This window comes from Hyaena hyaena, unplaced genomic scaffold, assembly GCF_003009895.1.
Source record: "Hyaena hyaena isolate Hyena2069 unplaced genomic scaffold, ASM300989v1 scaffold_204, whole genome shotgun sequence".
NCBI lineage: Eukaryota > Metazoa > Chordata > Mammalia > Carnivora > Hyaenidae > Hyaena > Hyaena hyaena.
The window spans coordinates 1,156,235-1,182,309 of NW_024080837.1; the positions used below are offsets into that span (position 1 = coordinate 1,156,235).

The 26,075-nt window shown below is 38.4% G+C and overlaps 1 protein-coding gene across 1 annotated transcript in view; it reads left to right on the top strand.

Annotated features, from left to right (window-relative positions):
• The window catches only part of SGK1 (serum/glucocorticoid regulated kinase 1), a 112,687-nt gene that overhangs the window by 56,520 nt on the left and 30,092 nt on the right, over positions 1 to 26,075 (top strand). Inside the window, exon 3 of the mRNA XM_039242043.1 lies at positions 22,715 to 22,790. Coding sequence (XP_039097974.1) covers positions 22,715 to 22,790 — 76 coding nt within the window. The remainder of the gene's footprint in view (positions 1 to 22,714; positions 22,791 to 26,075) is intronic.

Sequence of the window (26,075 nt, forward strand, 5' to 3'; positions counted from 1 at the left end):
CGTTACTGAGATGGGGGAAAACCGATTTAAAAAGGGGCTGTGAACTCATGAACAAACTGTTGTTCGCTAAGTTTGTCATTATTTAGTGACTAAAGAGAAAAGGTAAAATTAGTATGTCGAATTGGGAAGCTTCAACAAGGATGGTAGTTGTGGGGGAGAGGGGAATACAGAGAGAGAAGAAACATTGTGGGTGTGATACTAACAATTACAAGCAATACTCCATTTGGTGTTGGATGTGAAAAATCCAAAAGCCTCTTGGAGAGGCAGAGCCTACTGAGATCAGAGACAGGGAGTTTTCTCTGTTAGGATCGCTTGTACATGAGTAAGCAAACATCTGTAAAAGGTGGAGGAGAACAGGTGTCTCTAAGGTGCTTCTACTTTAGTGTCATCAGTCTCTGGGGAGATGACATTATTGACCAGCGCTGTACCAATGTTGAGTGTGGTCTGAGCTACCATTTCCTGGCATCAAAGACTGGATTTGTCCTGATCTACTTATATTCTTGCCTAGTCTCACCATAGACTAACAGAACAAATTTTCAACAGACCTAGAGGGTTAATCTAACTGAGAGTCCCTGGGCTTGAACGAGGGGCCTTGGTCTTTAGCACAATGCTCTAATCAACTACACTACTCAGACCCATACCTTTCTATATATATGAGGGAAAGAAATAACAGAATTTGAAGAAATGCTTTTTAAAGTGACTTTTAGTCCCTGAAGAATGCCAAAGTTCCAATTTTCTTTGCAATTGCAATAATAACAGCTGTAAGAACTCGATTGTTTATCAAAGATGCAAGTAGAAGTCATAAGGCTTTATTGCATGGATTAAATCTAAAAGCTGTATGTACTTTCATGAAGTCTCCTAATGGATTGGTAATGGTTATTATGGATGATAATATTTATTTAGACAAGTTAGAAATACCAAGTTCAAAAGGCGTTTAAAGCAAAAATTGCATAGATTATTTCACAAATGCGCAGACCAAAATTATCTATAATTTCAGTGAATGGCATGAATTGTACGACATAGAGTTGGCTCTGGCTTTCATTTTCATGGTAAGGACAGCTTGTAAATCAGTGCCATGACTCATGGATCTCAGGCACGGTGCATCAATCTAGCACCTGCTTTCCCAATCCGTCAAGTTACATTCATATCCAAACACAAATAACCATATTAAACCCCAGTCATCAAAATTAATCTTTCAGTAGGGAAAGGATGTGAACGTTTAAGCTAATAGGGTTTATTTCCTCCTTGTGGTGTATCTCAAGCACCTAATTCATAAAAACAGTGCTATTTCTTTCTGTTGAGTATCTCAGAGGTCAATGCTATTTTGGGCTCTGTGTCTGTGGCTTTGTGTGGGCCATACAGAGGTAAATTTTACAAATGCCACAGCAGGTGTGACTTTGAACTGAGGCCATGTGACAAGCAACAGCATGCTGCCTAACCTCACTTTGGGGAAATCCAAGCTTCGAAGTGGCCACACAGGATGTTTCATCAAAAGAGGGATTTTCCCCTCTGCTCTGGGATGCTTTGCTTCCTTCCCCTTCCTCAACTCTGCAGTACAAAAATATTCTCAAAGCAACTAACAATCTGTCCTGTCATGGGTGACCGTGTTGGGGGATGGGATGCATGGGGATAGAGAATGGATGGTGGGGGGGAGTTCCAGCTCTGGGGTTTGAAAGGAACAGTAAGTATAAACCTTTCAAATGTGCTAGTCAAGCCCGTCACATCTCTGGGCTTGCTAATTGATATTATCCAATACTAAAAAAAATAAAATAAAATAAATCACTGGCTCCCATATGCATCAGACATTATTTTGGAGTTCTCAGTTCAAAGTCCAGCTCTGACACTTACCATCTGTGTCTTGAGTTTCCCTGTCTGTAAATGGATACTGATACAAATACTAAACAGGGCTGCTGTGAGGTTTAAATGAGAGAATGTATGGACATTTGCTGCTTCCCTCCTCCCCCGAACCCCCTCTTAGTTTCCCAAGCCTAAAAGTAGTCAAACAGGTCTATACAATGAAATTATATGATTCTGAAACACATGCCATGTGACAATATACTGCTTCTCTTTACCTTATAATTTGTATCCATTGGATGCCATACTTATTAATTATAAGCTTATGTCCTATGTCTTTTTATTCAGCAAAAAGACAGTTAAAAGAGGAAGTAGAGACCACAAGGCAAGCACATTACCGAATGAACTCCTGTAGACAAATGAGCTTTTTATTAGTCAAGGTATTTTGTCAACTTATTTCCAGTCTCAGCTGTTATGTTGTTTTCCAAATCTCTTGAGCTAAACTAGTGAGAAAAATGGAGGAAAGATCTTCAAGGGCGCCTTTCTCCAGGGCAAAATTTTTAGGCTTCTGTTTCTCACCTATACAGATAAAAATGGAATGGACTATGAAAAACATAAGTGACAATTATCTATATATTGATGAGCACCATCTTGAGCGTTCTGAGAATACGCCACAGTCAGTGCAATTCCTGCATGCAGGGTTAATAAATAGTATAGATTAGAAAATTACCAGTGATTGAATTTCTTCAAGGACTATACTTTAAAACTGTAAATTATCATGAAAACAACAAGGCTATAACATGGTAGGTAATGAATTGCCCCAGTTATGGTTTTTATCATTTACTTTTAATATGCCTCCATGCAGGCAATTTTGAAGTGAAACTTAATCATTAGTATATTAAAGATGGCATATATTCCATAATATTCTCAAAGGAATTCGTTAGAATTGATTCTATGTTTCCTACATCAGAAGGCAGGAGCTAAGTCGGGAAATGTATTGATGGCAATGCTTTTAAGTGTTTTTTATTTGGAAGACATGAGACTCTTTTTGAGGTTTTTCATCACTAGTTGAAATATCTATTCAGACTGCCACTGTATTCCCGTTCACAGTTGAAGACAGATTACTGTTGTGAACATATTAAAAATTGCAAATGTTTGAAGTCTTAGAAAGAGACATTGGATAAATTTCAGATGGTCCAAACAACTCCACTTCCACCCAGACCACCTGTTTTCCTCACGCTTGTTCCTGATTTCAAAATCTCATTTCGGCATCAACAGTCCAGGCCACGATGTTCCTCAAATGGTCCTTCCTGCTCACACTCTGGGATTCCTGACTACCAGCACTGTGCAATCACTTCCTCTCACTCAGAATCACATCTGCTCTATCCTTTTTTCTCACGCAGCAATGCTGTGGACCCCTGGCATCCCCTTTCTATAGCCTCCTCTCAGACAACTGTTGGCAAACTCCATTAAATTATTAAAATGTTCTTCAAAAGCCTCCCTCTGCCTTCTCTTCTTATTCTGTAAGATCGGAATATGAACCACATATTAAATAGAGTTTGTTGGCCAAGTGTGTTTGAAAAGGCCAGGTTAAACGTCTCAGAGACTTCATTGTGCTCTGTGAATCCCCAGGAGAGAAGAGCCCGACCTTCCCCACATCCATTGGACCCCAAACCTTTTTTAAAGAAACATCTTCAGGAAAATGCTGCCTTACTTGAAATGTGGCTTTGTACTCAAGGTGACACATCTTCTCTGATACCCTCAAGCATTAATGGCTTCTCCAGCCTCCTTTGTCTGGAGGCCAAGAGCTTGGTGGGCACTCTCTAACTTACCCTTCAAGAACTCCACCAGCTCTCCTCAGCCAGGCCCTTCAATGTCATCATCTACTAACTTCCAAGATGCTTCTTGCTCTCCTATAATCACCTTGGTGCCTGATGTAAGAATTTTCCTCTCTACTCTTTCACGAACACTCACAATGGGCAAAGCCAATATTCACACTCACTATTCAGCTAGCACTAACAATAATGACACTAATGCTAACCAATATGTCATTTCTGAATATCTACTGTGCACTAAGTATCTTAACACTTGACATGCCTTATCTCATTTCATCTCCACAACCATCTCCTCCCTAACAGACTCTGCCATGCCCTTTTCCTACATCGTGCCTCCAGGCGTTGCCTTGTGAGGCTGCTCCTTATCACGCAGACAGCACCACTCTCAGCCAAAGGTAGGTCCGCCTGACATTCCTCTAGTGTGCTTAATGCAGGGTGGACCCAACAAGCTGTGCATAGTTTGTACGTAGCTCCCAGCAAGGGTGACACTGGCTTAATTTGCTGGCAGGTTTATAAAGCACATTTGTAATCATCTGAGAGGTCATCTTTGGGTGCAGCCTCCTTCCCGACCATCAGCCGCTATCAAGCAATGTGCTCTCTTTCTCATACAGCCAGCTGCAAACGTTTGCTGTCATTTCTTGTTCTTCAGTGGTCCTTTCTCTGCATGCCCACCATGTACTCTGTAAAATCACAAGTTGATGTGATGTTAAGGTTAGAATGGGCCATAAAATTCACACAAGCCAACCCCTTCATTTTCCAGATAAAGACCTGAGGGCCTGGGGGAACTCATAAACTGACATTATCATCCGAAATTGCTAAAGATTGGATAAAGATAACAGAACTTGCCTATTCCTTTTCAACCAGAGATCTATTTCACTGAATATATCCTTGGCTACTTCTAATCTGCCAGGTGGTCATGGTTTTAGATCCAAAACTGTTAGTAAATACCCTGTGCACATATATTTCTCTGGATCGTTCACTAATTGAGAAGCTTATGTGTTGTCCAAGGGAAGTAGGGCCAACTGCTTTTCATAGCTGCACAATGAAGCTCTTTCTATTGGGTGGGACGCTTGGTTCAGATTTACTTTGCACCAGATGGTTGTCCCCCAAAGGCCCCAGAGCTCCTGGGATCATTAGGATTCCAGATGTTGCTGCTACTGTCGATCTGGGGTGATGTGACTGCCCTTCTCTTCCTGCCAAGTATGTATTCAGCTGTTAGACTGGATTCAGAAACGTTGGTTGGCCTGCTTCTAATATATTTGATAACTTGCATTTAAAAAGATTTTTTTTAACGTTTATTTATTTTTGAGAGAGAGAGACAGCATGAGCGAGAGAGGGAGGAGAGAGGGAGTCACAGAATCTGAAGCAGGCTCCAGGCAGTAAACTGACAGCACAGAGCTCAATGCGGGGCTTAAACTCACAAAGTGCAAGATCATGACCTGAGCCGAAGTCAGACGCTTAACCAACTGAGCCACCCACGTGCCCCTGATTACTTTCATTTTTAATTTTTATCCTCCAAATAGTCATTATGCAGTACAGATATTTAGGATTTAAGCAGTTTAAAACGGTGCTGTGTAAATAGTGTTCTAGAACCGTGTTGGTAAACATCTGAGACAATCTAATTCCTAGGCCCCAGAGTTCCAAGGCGTCTCCTTTCTTAATGCACTGAACTTGTTCTGAATCCAATTATTCTCTTTCCACTTTGCAAAATAATTCACTTCATTTAGTCATCAGTAGAACGTACTTTGATATGGGGGGCAGGGGGAAGTGGTTTTACTTTAATGTGCTCCAGATTGGAGACCCGTATTAGGGCCGGTCTGCCTTATTTCCCAGCTGTGCTAATTAAAAGCACTAATTATTTCCATGTCAGAATCTCAGGACCATCTTTTGATGCATGAAAGTTTGAGGGAATTAAAAAAGAAAAGCTGACTGATCTGAGGAATCATGTGATAAAGCTAATATTCTTTAGTCTCAACTGAAAAACAAAGTTTGTATGTCAGTTCATTGGACTTTGGTTCCCACTTCTTTAGTTTCAGCTCTGTTCTGGATTTCTGCCATGTGGGAAGTCGTTGCCAGAATCCCTTTTCTTTCTGTAGCAGTTAGTGTAATTAACACTGGAAGAGGGCTTACCTCACTCCTGATGTTAATAGGCTTCTCAAAAGCAGTTTTCATATCTAATTCATGTCATTTATGAAAAAATTAATAAACCCCATTCCCAAGATCCTCCCTTCATCTAGAGTCAGTGATTCTCTAAGACCTTATGGTCACTTTCCTAATTCATAAATCACCCTATTTCTCGCTCTCATGAGAAATAATCCAGGTGTGCATATGCAGGAAGTAAGTTATTTACTTTCCTATGCAGAAGGTGAGAGAATGGAGGCAAGATGATCTTTCCAGCTGGAAGGCAATCCTTTCCCCAGAGATACAGATAATCTCTTTGAAAAAAACTCTAGGCTCCAGAACAATTATACTCTAAAAAAAGAATTATTAGGTCACATCAACTGAGGGAGCCATCATACTTGGAAATAGGATTTCCATTCACCTTTTTACTGGTGCAAATTTTTGTGTTATGTGAATTATTAACAGTATATTTTTCTCAATGGCAGGTTTACTCTAATTCAAATCCTCTGAGACTTGAAACACATGGCTTATTTACTCCTTTCAGTGTATCTTTGCTTGAGAGAAGAGAATATTTTGGTGGCAAGCTATTTCAGCAGAGTCAGACTATGTAATAGGATAGAAAAAAACAAAAAGCTGGTAGAAAACAAAACAGTAGAAAAACACCTTCCTAATATACATATATATGTACATGTATATATACGTAAGCGAAGTTGAGTTTATCTTATTAAAATAAGACCAATGAAAATGTTGTTGGGATGTGTAGGGAAACTGAAAATAGCAGGAATGCCTTCAACCTTTGAAGTTAATAGCCTCCTGATTTAAAAAAAAATTTTTTTAATCTTTTTTATTTATTTTTGAAAGAGAGAGAGAGACAGCATGAGCAGGGGAGGGTCAGAGAGAAAGGGAGACACAGAATCCGAAGACAAGCTCCAGGCTCTGAGCTGGCTGCCAGCACAGAGCTCGACGTGGGGCTCGAACCCACAAACCGTGAGATCATGACCTGAGCTGAAGTTGGATGCTTAACCAACTGAGCCAGCCAGATGCCCCTGGCCTCCTGATTTTTGAGAAGGGGAGAGCTGTAACTCAACAGGTCGTAAGCCATCCTATTCTGCAATTAGTATAATCATCTCAAAAACCTTGAACATTAAGTGCTGAGAATAAAGCTATTTCGGGTCATGTTTGAGTCACCAGCAAACTACCCCTAAGTGGTCATCTCTTAATGATTTTTAAAAATAACTTATCTAAGGCTATTGATGAAAACAACAATCTCTGGGGTGAAGCGTAGAAGCAATTATAAGAAGAGAAAGTACCTAATAGTATGCAAAATGTGCTAGAACTGAGTCATATGTAAAATTTTTAAACTTCTTTACGCTAAAATTCGAGTTCCTGGAATCCCTCTTTTGTAACTGACTCACAGTCTATTTTGGAACGAACCTGACGGTGCTACACCCCTTTTGCCACAGATTAAAATTTGTATAGAAAAGTCAGACACTGATGGAATAATCAGGTAATCCTGACTGAGGACCCTCACACCCATGCAGCCTTGTACTAACCACTGAGCATATGGCTGTCAGGTTGACGCTGAACTAAATTCTCCATGTTTTGAAGTTATGTTTCCTAACCCAGTGTTTGGAAAAATGAATTTGTCAGAAATGCCTAGATCATAGTCTAGGGGAGACACTTGATCTTGTTCTTTGTTTAAAATATCTATATTTTCCACCTCTAAGACTTCTCTACATTCTTTGTAATGAACTTTATCATTTTGCCCTTTATTGTCTTTTTTCTACAAAGAGTTTGGAGTTATGTTTTCATCTTGATCTTACTTGCTTCTCATTTTGTTTATGATGGTCAGCTCATTTTGTTTCAGAGTTTACATTAACTTCCTGGCTTTAAGAAGATTCTTTCCAAGGGCCTGAATCATAGGCCTAGAAGGAGCATGAGTATATCCTTCACCTTTAGACAAAGCTGCCTAAAATTTCTCATAGCTCTAGAGAAGATCACATAACATCCACCTGCATGTCATTTTGACATCTAAATACTTTTACTCTGTCTAACCAAAGCCTTCCCACTTCAAACCCGGCCTGTTTTCCTTGTTTTGTACTCAGTACAGGTAGCCAACCATTTCTGTATAGAAAGCTCTCCACTACACTCAAGGAATATATGCCTTTGGCATCTGGTTTTTCTTAAGAAAATAAGTAACAGCCTATTTACCTCTCCTCATTGGTCTTATTTTGCAACACTTGAATCATTTTGCCATCACTGTAGTTGGTTTCTAGACAATTTCCAAGTTCTCCAGTCATTAAACATGTACACCAGGAGTTCAGAACAACACTAAGTTGGGATTATCTAAAACCTCCTTCACATAATATTCTCAGTCTACATTTATTTATTTTAATATTGGTCCTTTTAGGTATCTTATTATTAAAAAGGGTTTTTTGGTCTAGATTTGTTTTTAATGCAACTGACTTGGTAAACATTTTGTAGAATAGACATTATATAGAGAGTCTATATAGAGTAGACATTTTCAAGCAACACTGATACAGAAGTAAGATTTCTCCAAGATACGTTTATAGAAATTATAACCACAACTAAAAAATGTTTTATTGTATTTCTAGTTAATATTTGTTCAAATATTTTCCTCTACTTAATCTTGGATGAATTTTCCAATTCTATGTTTTTCCAGGAGGTTTCTAGCCAAAGGAAAAAGAAAAAAAAATGAATCAAAATCAGCTGCATAATACCAGTATAATAAGTAAGCCAATTTAGTTTGGCATCCATGTGATTATGAACAAATTTAGAGCCTTTAGAAATATTTTGGGCTATTTCTGCATGAATTATATTTGAATCCCAAGTGTATTGTTTTCCTTTTCTTTTTGGTGGGGAGGGGGCAGGAAGGGGATAGAAAGCAGCCTGAAAATGATTACAATATACACAATTTGATCAATATCTCTAAAGATTTAGGCCTCCAGAAATGGTAACTTTGTCTGGCATATTCAATTTCGGTCTTTGGGAAGTTTAAGAGAGTACTGCCCTGGAATGTGTATTTTCATTTACCTTGGGAGAAAACCAGGTCCATGGAGAAAGTAGGCAATGGAAATAATGACCAAGGCCTCGAGGACTTAAAAGAAATCTTCATGCAGGAGCCTTGACATTGCCTGTTCCCTGTTTCTCAGTGACACAAAATGAACCTGTCATAGATTAATATTAGAAAGTATTATCTCTGCACAAGTGGAGAAACTCAAGAACACTAAACTAGAATTAAAGACTCGAGGTAGAGTATGCATGCATGCATTCAAGATCATCGACAAATCTATGCTGAAAGATGCATAAGACTATCACCTCAAAATGCACATCATATATGTATATTATACGTATACACATATGTATGTTTTTATAGTAACACTTAAATCAGGGTCTTTCCAGTCGTTAGGACATTCACCCATCGTCTCCATTTCCTAGATATGGACAAAACTCCCAGATAGACAGATAGATAGATAGATAGATAGATAGATAGATAGATTTATAGATATCAATCCGTGCTAGATAATTTCATATTATAAAGATAATATAAAAATATCATTAAAATTTTAGGAGACAGAAACAAAAGAGATGCATCCATAATGCCACTACAGGAAAGCAATAAACACTGCTTCATGCATTGACTTGTCTACCCTTCTATACACAATTGAAATACAATTTTATATTGTGATTTCTTTTATTTAACATAACATGGGTAACGTTTCTCCATACTATTGGAAACACTTAAGAGGTGCCATGTGCATAGTGGCTATGCTGATCTTTGGTCATTTTTTCATTAAACGTTAGGTAGCTTCCAGTGTGTTGTAATTATGAATAACGTTAAGACCGCTTTGTGTGAGCAAATTTATGAATTATTTATTTAGGAAAAATGACATAAAATGAGATAAATGAAAGTATTGAACATCTTAAAACTGTTAAAATGTAATAGCTTTCAGAAGACATTTAAAAATTAAAATACAAGGAGGGGCATCTGGGTGGTTCAGTCAGTTAAGCATCTGAATTCAGCTCACTGAGGTCATGATCTCACGGTCCGTGAGTTCGAGCCCTGCATCAGCTTCTGTGCTGACAACTCAGAGGCTGGAGCCTGCTTCGGATTCTGTGTATCCCTCTCTCTGCGCCTCCCCTGTTCACACTCTGTCTCTTTCACTCTAAAAAGTAAATAAACACACACACACATTTTTAAATAAAATACAAAAAGAAACCTATGAAAATACTAATTTTATGAAACACTGACAGCACTGAATATGGCATTTTAAAAATTGGTTCTATTTATTATTAGAAATATCATTTTCTTATAAAACATAAACATATAATCAAAGACCATCATTGATAATCCTATCCTTTCACATGGGGAAAAGAGAAATATGTATTACTTAAAATATATTGGTAGTGCATTTTCCACTTAGGTTTTTAATGAGCAGCTTGGATTACTTAAGGAGCGTGATGATAAATCAGTATACTGACTTCAGTTATGACTTGCCTCAGTAACCTTGGAGGCAAATTTTCCATAGCATCAAGCACTAAAGTCTAACTCATTTCGAGGAGAGTTATATAAAGTGTTGTGTTCTGAGCTGTCATCCTCCAGCCTTACTCAGCAGCCTTACTGCAAGGTCAAGTTCTGTTAATTATCATATCAAACTCTTAAGGCCCTGTAAATGCCCTTGTGTACATAGACTTTTTAGTGGTTTTAATTGGGGAACAAGGTATTGATAAAAGAAGTGTTGAGTGCAGGAAAGAAATTACAAAGATTCTAAGCAAGCCTTTTCCTTTTCTTTTTTTAATTGACTTCCCCATTCTTGACCTTGAAGCCTCATTCTTGCTATTCTCCAGAAACACAAAGCTCAGAAATGTAGGTGCAAGCACACACAAACACACTCACACATGCGCGCACACACACACACACACACACACACACAAAGAAATCATTGCAGATACACATTTGGATATGTGTGCATAGGAATTTCCCAGAAGAACCCACAAGAAACTCTGGTGGCTCCTGGGGAACTGGGGACAGATCTTTCTTTCCCTTCAAAAATCAATTCAGTTAAAAAAACAATTACTCCCATGGATGCTCTGAAAAGATATTTCTTCCATTTCCTTTAAGAAACTAAGCATATGTGACCAATATAAATGGAACTGGCACTTTTGTATGGTTATGGAGTAAACAGTAACAGGATGGAATGATTTAGCAGATGTTTAAGTAATAGACTGCTTAGAGTCATTTTCCTTTATGCACTTGGGTGCTTCAGGCCTACTCTTATTAGGTTAAAATACTCAGTGAAAAGAGTAAGAGAGGTTTGGGGACCAAGTGGAGGCACTAAGAAGCATAGTGTGCATGAGACAAAGACTTGCCATAAATCTACCCACGTCCGTCCCCACCCTCGGTATCTCTCTTCTGCAGCCCCAGTGATTTGTAGCAACCAGCACAGCAGGTACAAGACGTGAATTTTCATCCGCTTTAGAACATCATTTGGACCCCCCATGGGGGACTTTTGGATACATCGAAACTAAGGTGACATAAGTAGTGACCTATATATGCTTACTTAGGACACACTTCTGGTTTTGAGCAGGATTGAGTAGCAACATACATACATACAATGTAAAACCATGGTTTATCATTTATTTATTTAACAAGTACCTACTGTTACTTGGCTATGTAACTACTATTGTGGCTGGTGCTAGTATGCTGTTATGGTAAGGTACTGAAATTTGGTGAATAAGTCAAGACACAGGCCTTTTTTCTACAGAGTTTACAGCCTGGGAATATTTAAATTATAAATAATAAGCAATAGAAAGGCTTAGCTTTATTCAGGAAGCATATGTTTTTGTTCCTTTTCTACTCTCTTCCCTCTATTTCCTTGAAATGGAGATTCTTTTCCCTAAGTAATTTTTTTTAATGTTTTATTTATTTCTAGGAGAGAGAGAGAGACAGCGTGAGCAGGGGAGGGTCAGAGAGAGAGGGAGTCACAGACTCTGAAACAGGCTTCAGGCTCTGAGCTGGCAGTCAGCACAGAGCCCGACTCGGGGCTCGAACCCACGAACCACGAGATCATGACCTAGGTGAAAGTCGGATGCTTAACCGACTAAGCCACCCAGGGGCCCCTTCCCTAAGTAATTTTTAATCATTGTTTTGTGAAAAAGTATCCTTTTATCATCTTTATTTTCCCACAACAAATACTTAAAACAGTAATATATTTTATACCATCTGGGAAGAAAATGAACAGTGATGGTAACAAGAGTGAATTCCAGGGGCACCTGGGTGGCTCAGTTGGTTGAGACTCCGACTTTGACTCAGGTCATGATCTTATGGTTTATGGGTTCAAGCCCGGTGTTGGGCTCTGTGCTGACAGCTCAGAGCCTGGAACCTGTTTCAGACTCTGTGTCTCCCTCCCTCTCTGCCCTCCCCTGCTTGCGCTCTGTCTCTCTCTCTCTCAAAAATAAATTAACATTAAAAAAAATTTTTTTTGAAAAGAATGAATTTCAGAGTCACTTGGGTGGCTCAGTCGGTTAAGCTGCCAGTGCAGAGCTCATTTCAGATCCTCTGTGCCCCCTCTCTCTGCCCTTCCCCTGCTTGCACTCTCCCAAAAGTAAATAAATATTTTTTAAAAATAGAATGAATTTCATTCTTTCTTCTTCTTCAAACAGACTAATAAAGCAGAAATAAGCCCTGAAATTAAAAAGAATTAATTGCAAATAAAATTTCCAATAAGATTTTAATAGTTCATGTAATATTTGCAATCTAAGTTATTTGAATTTATATATATATAAATTTATATATATATAAATATATATGGATATATATATATATATGTATAGAGAGAGAGAGAGAGAGGTGTTATGATGTTGTGACTAAACGCCTGGGCTTGCTAGCTACAGTTACCTTTTCCAAGTTACCTTATCTCGGCATCTGTAAAATGGGCACAATGATAATAATACCTTTCTCAGAGGGATGTTGTGAGCACAAAGTGAGTTAAGGTGAAGCACTAGAACAGTATGCTTTTCCTTTCTTGGCTTTAGGTGTGAGTCTTCTGCTCTTGAGGGCTCCACTTGTTTCTCACCTTCTAAAGTTTTCTAGCACATGCTTTTCTGGCCTGGCTGAGGAATGAGTCCCATGCAGCAACCCTTGGGTGGCCCCCGGGCAGGTCTAAAGAGACATGCAGTCCAGGGCCAGGACGGGGAACGAGGGAACAGGTCGGGAGGCTGAGTCTCCGGGACTGACCGTGAACCAGGAGAGGTTGGGGGGAGGGCAAGTAATCACATCACAAAGCTTTCCTACCATTTTTAAGTTGCCCCCATCCGTTTTAAACAACCTTCATTTGGTTGCTATAAACTTTTGACTGCTTTCTAGAGGGTTCACACATTGGATTCTGACAGTTCCTGCTTGCTTTTTGATGTTTCTGTCCAAGGGTGGGAGCCTGGAGGTTCCTACTCTGCCATTTTGCCGGTGTCACCTCCTTGGATAAGATCTGACAGGTTAACTTGTCCATATTTACCCTCCTTCCAAAAAAAGACAGTAAGAGGGCCTAGAGGGTGTTCAGAGGATTAACTGAGTAATGAGATAATAAATACACCTGGCCCGTAAATACGTAAATACTCCATGGAGATATGATTAATAATTATATGCTGAGTTACAGTGTGACTTTAAATGTTTGATATTTTAGGTATAGGAAAAACCTCAATGCCAGGTGGCGGTGGCATTTGCTTCTGTTTTTTAGGACAGCTAAAAGTAGCATCACTCGTTCCTCAGTAACAGTCCTATATGCCTTTAAATATCTGCAATGCCTGTTTGATCCTTGACCAAACTCCGGATCCACAATTATGTTTCGTGAGCATTATATGCTCTCTATACAGAATGATAAAATGCAGACTCAATTCACTAAGGATTGTCTAGAGCCCACTGAAAAATAAGTAGGGAAGAAATAGAGACAGAAAGAAAAAATAAAAGCTGACTGTGTGTGGAAAATACCTGCAAGGAGAAACAGCTAAAGCGGGATCTTCTTGGAATGTTCACAGGCTCACGTTATTCTGCTTACTTCCCAGAAGTAACTCCCTTCAGGTGTTCTGATTGGGATCAGAACCTGCACCTCTTAAAGTTGAAATTCAGTATTTAGTAAAACTATCGACTTCTCCACATATTATATAGATGTTTTTCATTCCCTGGACATTTTCCCACTTATTTCTCCATGGGCCTAATGACCTACCCACTGAATACCAAAGACATGTTGGATAAAGAATCATTGTCAAGATGTATGATTCACTTGGCTAAATGCTTTTACAGTGTTGCAGTGAGAACCTTCCACCTCTACCATTCAAATCTTGGTAAAAGATGAATTCACGGTGTTTTTGCTTATGCAGAAAATACATTTCGTAATGGTCAGGTATTGTTTTTAACGTGTGTTTCATATCAGATATAAGAAAAATCAAATGAAACCTTAAAAAAAAATGTTGCCTGACTCTACTATACGTGAGTCTTCCAGCACATCTGGGAACCTCTGTAAAAAATTAACTCAACATTCTAGACTCTTGGGATGGCCAGATTATTAACTGGTTTTGCAGAAGCACTCTGTGAAAGCCAAGGCATATAAGAAATATTTTCAGACCTGCAGACTATGAAATACTGTGTAGTTAGCCCACTGCACGAGAAAAACAGCAGGTAGTTAAATGGAGGTATCTAGTTCCATTCACAGAGGGAAAAAGAAACCAAGCCTTTGCTGGCAATTGCATTTGACAACTTAGACTCTGGCTAAAATGTTATTGGAAGATTGAATATCAGACTTTTTTATTAAAAGAAAATAAAATATTAAGAATTATAGCAAAGAGCAAATTATAATCACATTGGCCTTGAAGCTGACATAGCTTCTGTATAGGAAAGCAGTAGGAACATTTTTCCTAGAACTTCATATAAAATCCAGATCCAGATTTCTAATTTTTCCCCCTTTTGTCGAATTCCTTTTTGGAGGTAAGCTCAAAGAGAAAAATACTAAGAAATATATTGTCAGTTTCCCTGAGAGGTACTCAAAACATTTCTCTCTCTCTCTTTAATTTTTATGATGCCTAGGAATAAGTGTTTGTTCAGCATTTAACTTAGGCTGAGACATCATTCCTTATGTTACCCTTATACAGTTACAATGACCCTGAAATCAACATAGTTTCTTCCCTGCACCCGGTGGATAAATACAACTTAATTCATGTTACTTCTGTTTGGCAGAAGTTGGTTTAAGCATGACAGAGATTCCCGGGGATACTCCTTCCCCCTTTCCCCTTGCATGGGGTCCTGGGACTGTCATTTTTTTTTTCAGTTTCTTGTTGTAATGTGTAGTCTTGACTGGGAACCACCGCGAAGCAATGTGTCTTAAATAAGAGAAAGAAAATCCAGCTGTAGACTAGACATGGACTAGGCATGGACAAATCCAAATGATCTATTGAATTGAGACTATGCAGTTTCGAAGATTAGATTTTCCCAGCCACCTATTGTGTTATTGTCAGACACAATGGTCTGAACAATGAAAGTAGCCAACCATTAATAACTTTTTTCCAGTGAATATATCTGGTAGCACGGTAAAGCCTAAACAATTTTCTACACCTTTATGCAAAGAAAAATAATTGATTTGAATGGAATGTCAGGCACTAAACAGCAGACCAGGTTTGCTACCCACAACAGCCTTACTGTTATGTGGGGCACAGTTTCTTTCAATGCTAAGCATTTCTGGAAGCATCAGCTACTGAGTTAATCCCACTCTACATCACTCCAGTACTCCAACACCGGAAATTCTGGAGGGTTAAAACCTTCAAAGAAATGAAGACATGTGTTAAACCACAACATTTTGCCATAATTATCATCTCCTTTCATCTAATAGCTAAAACTGAGGGGGACTTACAGACTTCAATTTTAACTGTTTAGAGATTAATAGTTGAATCATTTAAGCACATGTTTACTGAATGCCTACTGTGCACCAAGTCCCCCTCCGAGCTCAAGAAATTTATAAAATACCATAAAAAATAAATAAGACAATCATATATAAGGAGGTATTAAGTGCCATGGTGAAATAAAAAAGAAGGGGAAAAGGCATTTCCATTTTAAAAAGAAAGGGCTCCACTGAGAGGGATGACATTTGAGCAGATACCTGAAGGAGAAGAGAGTTATACAGATACCTAAACAAAGAAAGTTCTAGTCTGAGAGCTCAGCAAGGTCTCAGAAAGAAGTCTTTTTCTTTTTTGCTGAGACTATTGGCATATAGATAATTAACAGAGCAAACTTTGTCTATCAAAAGATTCTATTTCTTCTAGCCTCCAATCTATTATGATTTCACTAACATTTTGATTTTATGACTATGGATAATGACTCCAATAAATTATTGAGCCCTACAGGAAGCTAAGCCTAAGCCAAACAATAACTTGGCCAATTTTTCAAACAAGGAGACTAAGGCTAAGAGAAATTTTGTAACATTCCCAGGGTCATACACATAGCCAAGTCTGGGGTGCTATATGTTTTACAGGTCTATCTAACTCTGAAGGCCATGCTCTAAACAGCTTTATCTCATTATTTCTACCAAATGTGATCTAACATAAAGACAAGGAAGCTTCTCTTAACCACAGGGGAGGTATTGAAAACAAAATAAATAACTTCTGACTATCTGTGTGACCTTCCGTAAGTCACTTTACCTCTTTCAGAATTTGTTTTCCCACCCATTAAATAAGGGGGTGGGAAGTAAGTCATCTGTTAAATCCATTCTACCCACAAAATACTATTATTCTGTGATACATTAACTGACTTTGGCTCCTTTACTATCTTTTGAGTTCTACCAAATCAATGATGTAATCAGTGAACATGCAGTGATTGCCTTTTCTGAGCCAGGCACAATCTACAAACACCATATCCCCAAATAATTTCTACCTAAGAATTTAAGGGTCGCGCAGATGGCTCCTCTGGTTACACATCGGAATCTTGATTTCGGCTGAGGTCAAGATCTCACAGTCATGGGATCAAGCCTTTTTAGACTCGGCACTGAGTATAGAGACTGCTTGGGATTCTCTGTCTCTCTCTCTCTCTGCCTCTCTCTCAAAAAATAAACATTTAAAAAAAGGAATTTAACTTGGTATAGAATATATAAAGGTTTGACCTGGATTCCAGTCAAACCAACTGTGTGTGTCTACTTTGATTTGTGTTTTAACTCAAAAACGAAAATGTGTGATTGCTGATTCTGATGCTATTACTGAAAAACACGTAAGAAGATGGGCTCCCATAAGCTTTTAAAATGACCACATATTGTTCCACTCGCTACTCATGTCACCCAATGTAGTGCCTCCATACCAACTACCTCCATACTGAACTACCAGCGTTAGAAAATGAGTTCCTTGATGGCGGGGATGCATCCATCTGGTTCCCATCTATTGCACTTAGCATTGTACCTACCATTCAATATGTCATCCACAAATATTCATTCAATGCAATGTATAATTGAATTAACTTTAAACTTGGGGATAAATCCAAATTTTAAGAAGCCAATATCAGTTCTCAACAGACATCTTGAAATGTTGAGATTTGGACTCTAGCCCTCGATTAGTCACTCCCTTAAGCTACCCTAGTTCTCAATTTCCTCATCTATGAAGCAAGGAGGGAGGTGACAAAAAATCCCTTCCAGCCCCCCAAATCTCTGATCCTTTCAACTCTACTAACATCTGATTTAATAGAGGCTTAACCTGGACATCCTGATTTTATGTAGACCACAGGTTGCAACTGAGATGGTTGCTGGGCCAGATGGGAAACATACATAAACAAAATGGGGTGGATAATAAATCGCCTTAAGCAAATCACAGTCACAAAGGCCAAACTGAAAAATATAAAAAGCCAAAAAGAATGCAAGTGAAAGAAAGCCTCCAAAAGAAGAACATTTATCTACGTGCTTGGAGTCACAGTCTCTTCAGGGGCCAAGAATAGTCCCTCTGCTCCATGTCATATGGATGTAATTAATGTTAAGCAACTAGAGGAGGATAAATCACTGAGGATCTCAGATGAGATGCTTTGACTAATCTCTTGATGAGACTCCTGCTGTCCTTGTGTACACTGTCATCTTCATGAGGGTGGAGTTGGTGATTCCAGACAGACAGATGGTAGGATGTTTCTTGTAGTGAAGTAGTATGGATGGATTCTCATCCTGCCATGGGCGAGATAAAGGATTCGTTCAGAGGTAGAGGCTGAAGAAACCCACCTGCCCACACCTGTGTAAGTGAAGCCTCACCCATAAGCATTCAAAGATGACATGGTCTGGGTAGGTCAGAGATGGAGCAAGTGCTCCCAGAAGGACCGTGGGTGAAGCACACAACCAGGGCCCACGTGTGCTCCACAAGCCTGCCATGTTAGCTTAAGCACAGTGTGGAGTGGTTTCTTTAGCTGCCAGAGACCGTGGACAGTTGTGACCACATTTGACCATCCTTCCTGGTCAAGCTCCAAAACTCTGACATATTTTGAATGCCTCCATCTTCCCTCATTTTCAGTCATTTGCCAAATCTTAGAAAATCATTCCAGCTGCCCTTCATGCCCATCCCTCCCTTTCCATGAGCAAGGTCCCCTTGTTCATCATTCTTTCATCCACACTTCTCTAGTGGGACATCAGCCTCCTAATCCCCTCAGTTTGGGTCCTTTGTGACTCTGGTCTTTCATACAACCTGCCAAGGCTCTTAAATTCCCTCAGAGTGAAGGTTTCATTGACATTCAAAGGCTTTCACCACCAGGTTTCTACCTAGTTTCCAACCATTTCTCCCATTAGCCTTCTATTCCCATGAAATTGTTCCACCAACAATTGCCTAATCATGCCTTATTAAGTTTGGTTCCCACACCTTTGTTTGATTTGTCCCCCCCACCTTGAATTCCTTTCTACAGACTGTCCACCAACTCAAATGTTGCCAGTATTTTCAAAACCTGTTCAATTCCTCCCTTTTCCTTTAAACCTTTATCAACAACTTTGCCCACACTATTGTTTCCTTTTTTAATATATGGACAAGATGTAATAGCTATATGAGATTCTTCACCTTGGATTCAGAGGTACTTAATATCAGATTCCATAGACATCTTTTTGGATGTCTGTGTCCTGCTCCCAAATCAGAATATAGAGTTCTAGTAATCAACGAGTTTTTGTTATGTCCTTATAACAACGAGGGTAACATCTTGGACTTAAACAAAAGCTTAATAAATATGTGTTGGATATAATAAACCCATCCAAGAGAAAACAATCAAAGAAGACTTTTCTTCCCCTGGATACACAGAACTGAATTTAAACTTAATATTTGCAGGATGGCTTTACATCCTGTGATAGTATCCAGGGGACATTTTCTAAAGCCTCACTAAAGCAGTTAGAGAAGTAAAACCTTATTTCCCTTGATATGAAGTGTTCTTGCTTACTTTTGTACATCATGTAACCTGAGATGGGAGAGAATCAACTACCCTGGTTCATAAGAGACCAGCATTTTGACAACTCCCACTGTATTTTCAGAAGAACTAATGACTTTCACAGTATGCCTAAGTCATACACAAAATATAAATACATCAAAAGTGAATCAGGGACAAATCCATATGTTTTGACTTATTTTTCCTATACCATCCCACTGGTGATTTTTAAATTATTTGTATATGCCTGTATATTTGTTTATTGTGGACTAATGTTCTTTAAATCAGGATAAGATGGAATGAAGAAAGGTGACCATAACTGGTTCCTTTCTAGCAACCCAACTAATATTACAACTTACCATTAGCTGAAGGCATTTTGTAGAATTAAGATTTGGCTCATTATTCATGTCAGTGGAATCCCTAATGATTTATTCCCAAGTTCATTCCCCAGAGCTTGCCCAAAATTTCTGAACATCTGATGTTTCCCTAAATGGGATATTCTGAGATAACCTACCTTCTAATATTGACTACTTCTATCCTTGTTCAAATGCCCTTATCTTTCTAATGTTCTCAGGTTATAGTAACTTATGAAAGTACTTCTAGATCACAAAACTCTAGGGAATAAGCATTCAGCAGTGACCTTCTCGAAGTAATCCTCTTTCCTTCACCTTCACCCTCCAACACTTTCAACTCTATCAGGCAAGGAGATTTTCCCTCCTTTGCCTCCAGGGACACATTAGAAATAAGTTGAAAGTTGGTACTATTTCTATTAGAAAAATATTTTTTAAGTTAACCTCCCCCCAAAAATCTATAAGGATTTCAAATCAGTGAGACTAAGTCCCACGGACTTTGTGGAACTCACAATTTTAAAGGCTCTCTTTTTAAATCATCAGTTCCAAACTGCTCTATATGCAAAATCATGCAAGTGTTCATTCTGATTTTCAGGATGTTTATGCTGTCACTTATTAAGTAAGTAAACCTTAACAGCCTTCATTAAACTTCAATATACCTATTATTGTTGAAATTGTTAGATGTGCTAATGGCATGTGGTTATGAAAAAAAGATATCATCAGTTGAAAACATTCTAAAGAAATCATCGATGAAATGTCACAATGTCTGGTATTTGCTTCACAATATTCCAGCCTAAAAAAGAGGGGATTAGATGAACTAAGATAGGTAAAATGGGAAAATGTTGAATATTGTTAACAGCTAGATGATAGGTACATAAATGGTTACTATACTGTTTACTTTTGTGTGCTTGAAATATTTACCTCAGTAAAGAGACTTGAACCCATTTCATGAGGAACAGAGGAAAGAAGGAGCCGTGCCAACATGGAAATGGAAGGCTAAGGAGAGAAAGAATAGCTATTTTCAAATACTTGAGATATTACTCCTGAAGGAGAGCAGATATGTTCTATGTAACTCAAGAGCGAACTAGAACCAGTGGGCAAAGTTTCACGGATCCAGATTTCAATTCAACTTGTAAAGAACTTTCTAACAATTAGAGCAGTATTTTAGTGGAATATGTTATTCCTTTGAAGGAATTTATACTGAGGCCACTTAGTGAAGTCTGAGGGATTTTTGCATTGCTGCTCAAAATGTCATCCATGGAATGGAGCTGGTCCACTCATTCTCCCCCCAACCCCCTTCTCGGAATTACATTTTAATGGTTCTTTTTTAACCACAATTTTACTTCTAAAATTGTGTTTCTTATCAATTAAAAACATATTACATTACCAGAAAATTCCATTAATAAGATGTTGACTACTTCCATTGTTATATATCAAATAGTTTCTGTCTCTATCTGATATATGAACAGATGGAGGATGGTGACCTATCCCTAGATTTTTGTTAGTGTGGTAAGAACAATTACCTTGAAATCCTCCCTATCAATAGATTTTTCAAGGTGCATTACAGTAATATTAACTATAGGCACAGTATTGTTCAGCAGATCTCTAGAAATTAATCATCTTGTGTAACTGAAACTTTATACCCATTTTATACCTACTTTATACCTACTTCCCCAGTTCCTGGTAACCACCATTCTACTCTCATAGTTTGCATATTTAACTACCTCTCACGATGCCTCTCATACATAGTATCATGCAGAACATTTCCCTCTATGTGTGGCCTATTTCCCTTAGCATAAGGTCCTCAAGATTTATCCATATTGTTGCAGATGGTGGATTTCTTCATCCATTCTTCTGTCCATAGACATTTAGGTTGTTTCTCTCTCCTGGCTGTTGGGAATAATGTCGCAGTGAACATGAGGGTGCAAATAACTCTCTAAGATCCTGATTTCCACACATTCTTTGATGGTGGTTAACAAGAGAAGGAGTTTGTGCCAGACTGTAAATTGACACACTGCTTCTTTCATCAGTAAAGACCTGCTATTGGAAAGGAAACATTGGCAGAACTAAACCAAGTATTTGGTAACATTCTGGAGTATTTTGGCTATTGCTGCAGTGGAAGGTATTTATCCATTAAATAGTAATATTTTTCACAGTAATCAAACTATAGATACAAAATATCTATAAATGGAATGTCCTTTTTAACACTAAGATTTCCATTCCTTTGATTGAAAATACATTTTCAAGCCACACATCACATTAGTATAGAATTGTGTAAAAAATCAAAAATCAAATTGTGCTGTTCCCAGAAATTATTGTGAAGAATCTATTATTTACATGTGCACTAGGCAGAGCTGTTAGGTTGAATGCATAATAGATATATTGCCCATATGCGAGTACTACTACTGAAAAAATAGGGATTCTGCTATGATTACAAAATAAGAATTCATGAGGCGCCTGGGTGGCTCAGTTGGTTAAGCATACGACATAGGATCAGGTCATGATTTCACAGTTCGTGGGTTCGAGCCCCGCGTCGGGCTCTGTGCTGACACCTAGCTCAGAGCCTGGAGCTTGTTTCAGATTCTGTATCTCCCTCTCTCTCTCTGACCCTCCCCTTCTCACACTGTCTCTCTCTCTCTCAGAAATAAATAAAACATTAAAAAAAAATAAGAATTCATTTCATTCCTTTTTTCAAGCTTTTATTTAAATTCTAGTTAGTTAACAAATAGTATAATATTAGTTTCAGAAGACATTTTAAAGTGCTACTGAATTTAAAAATAGCTCTTCCTTATTCTGTATTTCCCCAAGCACATATACACTAAAAGTACCATTTCTAATATGTAGAAACCCAAAAAACAATTTAATGTGCTAAGTGTCCTCACATTAACATACTGCCAATCATACAGGCTCTCTACATACGGCTCTATCATTTGCACATTGCAAAAAGCACAGGGTATAAAAGCGAGTGGAAGCTGAGCTCCAACCCCCATGTGCTTATCTGGCCCTGAGCCCTGGCAGCGAATCTGCATCAGGTCAAGGGTCACCCACAATCCTAATTTGCCCAGAACTGAATGGATGTGTCATATGTGCTAGCTTCAGCCTTGGACTCCTGCCTGTAGAATAGTAGGTCTGAAACAGCAAAAACAGTGAATCCATTTTCACATCACTTCTTTTCTCCTTATGTTTTCAAGGCGAAAGAGCCATGTAATCATGCCAGCATCCTGACCAAGCCTGACCCAAGAACCTTCTGGACTAATGATGATTCAGGTATTATTGGAAAAATCCACTCTAGCCCTGTGATGTACAGGAAGCATTCTGTAGTAGAGCCCTACCCAAAGGCAAGGTTTGGGGGGAAATTGTGTTTTGCTTGTCTGTTTGCTTCTTTATTTGCTTATACCTACCCTAACACTTGACTATATTTCACAACCAACTGTGTGCGTGTGTGTGTGTGTGTGTGTGTGTGTGCGTGTGTGTGCGTGTGTGTGCGTGTGTGTGTGTTACAAGTCCCTTTAATTTATCCTCCTGGTTAGTGTCTAAAGCACCTACATTATCAGGTGTACCCTTATGGAGCGTGAAATATTTTCAAGTATTGGAGGCAACAGAGGAATGAGTCTATTTCCTGGAGTGGAGGACAGAGGTGAAGGATAGCTGGGCAAACACACTGGCCCCAGTTTCTCTTCCAGAGGAAGAAGGGGATTAAAAACCCCAGGGTGAGTCACACTTGAGGATACTTCATGGAGGGGAGGCATTCCTTGTGCTCTCAATCCAGGGGTCTAAGTCTAGTCAGAATCAGAGCAATGTCACTTTCTGAGATCAGAGAATATGCTTCAGGTTGTGTAAGTAAAAACTATCCTCAGAAAAAAGAGTATGGTGTGTTCTTACAGGAAACAGAAAACACTTTTATCTTCCTTTTTTTTTTTTTTCACTGTGGAGACATGAAGCCTAATTGTACAAGGCAAAGAAAAAGAGAATTAAAAAGAGAAAGTTAAGCCAAAGGAGCTAACATACTTAAGAGAATGTTACTAGAGCTTTCACCTTTTCTAATTAAATAGGATCTAATTAAATAGAGAGCAGGAAGAGAGTAGTAGAGATGATACCTAATATTTGCATTAGGCCTCACGGCTTTATGAAGGAAGTGCGTTCACAAAAATCTAATATAGTATTTGCGACAACCCTGAGGGGCGGCCTATCCACACTGTCCCTGGGTGAGAGATAAAATCAGACCTTGAAAGAGGTTAGCTGACTTATCCCAAGCTCACAACCAGAAAACACCAGAGCTGGGAGTAGGGAGAGCCTGTTGGCCCAATTCTGTAACACGCTTCCTCAGAAGAAGAAACGATCTCGTGAGAAACAACATGGGTTAAACCCCTACTTTTATCTTTTCCTTATAAAAGGGAGTGAGGGACTATGCCTATTAGCAGAAGCAGGAGGGGAGTATAAAACTCTCTGATGTCTTTTCTTCAAAGACCAGGCTTATAGTCTAAACTTCCTATCAATAGCGTCTGTCAAAAATAAAAATTGTTCTCTCATGTTTTCTGCCTTTTGAACACAGATGAAAAACATGAAAATGAATTGGCCTGTTTATGCCATCATTTTGGTCCATTAGTATAGTCCCACCACAAAATAAACAAGCCAGCCTCTGGCTAATACCCCTATTCAGACCTGTAGTACATATGGCGTGAAGAAGCTACGTAGAACAAAACATCACAATTAAAAAATAAATGTTCTTAAAATTATGTAGAGAGACTGGAACGGGAGGGGAATCTGTCCAGGACAGGTCCAGAAAATAGCATTCATGCACTTTTGGGGGCTGGAAAAATTATGTTGCAAGAAAAACTGATGCAGAATAGGCAGAGAAATCGTAATAGAGATACTTCAGATCTGTTCATTTAAAAAGCTTTTATTTTATTATTTTTGTGTCATCAGTGGGGTTACAAAGATACCATGTCCCTTCTGCAGCAGCTCATCTAACAAGGAGCGTCCACAGTAATTCATTCCTACACTAGGGTCTATGTCTAGTGATTCTGGGGGAGGGGCTGGGCTCATTGTTCAGTCAATTCCTGAGATGGGGGTATTAAAATCTCTATCTATGGTGGTGGTGGAATTATCTTTGGCTTCCTTTACTTCTGTCAATTTTTTGTTTCAAATATTTCAAAGCTCTGATATTAAGCACATATATTCTCATAATTGTTATGATTTCCTGACAAATTGATCGTGTCCCACTATATCTTTGGTAAAAGGCTTTGTCTGAAGTCTGTTTTTTTCTGATATTAAGATAGCCAAGCCAGTCCTCTCATTCCACCATTCACATGGCGTATCTTTTATATTCATTTACTTTCAACTTATCTGTGTCTTACAGTTAAAGTGCTTCTCTTATAGTTAGATTTTCCTTTTAAATCCTATCTGGCAATCACTGTTCGTTTGTTTCATTCAGAATATTAACATCTATATGTGTGTGTATATACAATACATATAATATTATATTACATATATATTATATTATATATAATATTATTAAGCCATAAGAATATATAGACCACATCTTTTCTATCCATTCATCTATGAATGGACACTTAGATTGCTTCACTATCTTGGTTATTGTAAATAATGCTGCAATAAACATAAGAATGTATGTTTATTGTATTATTTTAAGTTAGTGGTTTTCTTTTCTTTGGGTAAATACCCAGTAGTGGAATTACTAGATCAAATCATATTTCTATTTCTAATTGTTTGAAAAACCTCTAGACTATTTTCCACAGTGGTTGCACCAATTTACATTCCCACCAACATTGCATGAGAGTTCCTATTTATCCACATCCTCACCAACACTTGTTATTACTTTGTTTTTTACTTTAGCCACTCTAACAGGGGTAAGGTGATTGTGGTTTTGATTTTCATTTTCACATGATGGTTAGTAACGTTGACCATCTTTTCAAGAGTCTGTTGTCATCTGTATGTCTTCTATGGAAAAATGTCTATTCAGGTCCTCTGCCCATTTCTTAATCAGTTTATATGTTTTTGGTGGTGGTTTTTTGTTTTTGTTTTGCTGTTGAGTTGCATAAGTTCTGTCAGATATGTCATTTGTAAATATATTCTCCAATTTAGTAGGCTGGGTTTTTTGTTTGTTTTGTTGATGGTTTCCTATGCTGTGCAAAAGCTTTTTATTCTGATGTAGTCCCAATAGTTTATTTTTGCTTTTGTTTCCCTTGCCTCAGGAGGCATCTAGCTAGAAAATGTTGCTAAGGCTGATTTCCAAGAGATTACCGCCAATGTTCTCTTCAAGGAGTTTTATGGTTTCAAGTCTCACATTGAGGCCTTTAATTCACTTTTTGTTTTGTATAGTGTGTATAATGATCTAATTTCATTCTTTTGTATGTAGCTGTCCAGTTTTCCCAACACCATTTATTGAAGAGATTGTCTTTCCCCCATTGTATATTCTTGCCTCCTTTGTTATAGATTCATTGACCATATGATTGCGGGTTTATTTCTGGGTTCTTTGTTCTGCTCTGTTGATCTATATGTCTATTTTTGTGCTAGTACTATACTGTTTGG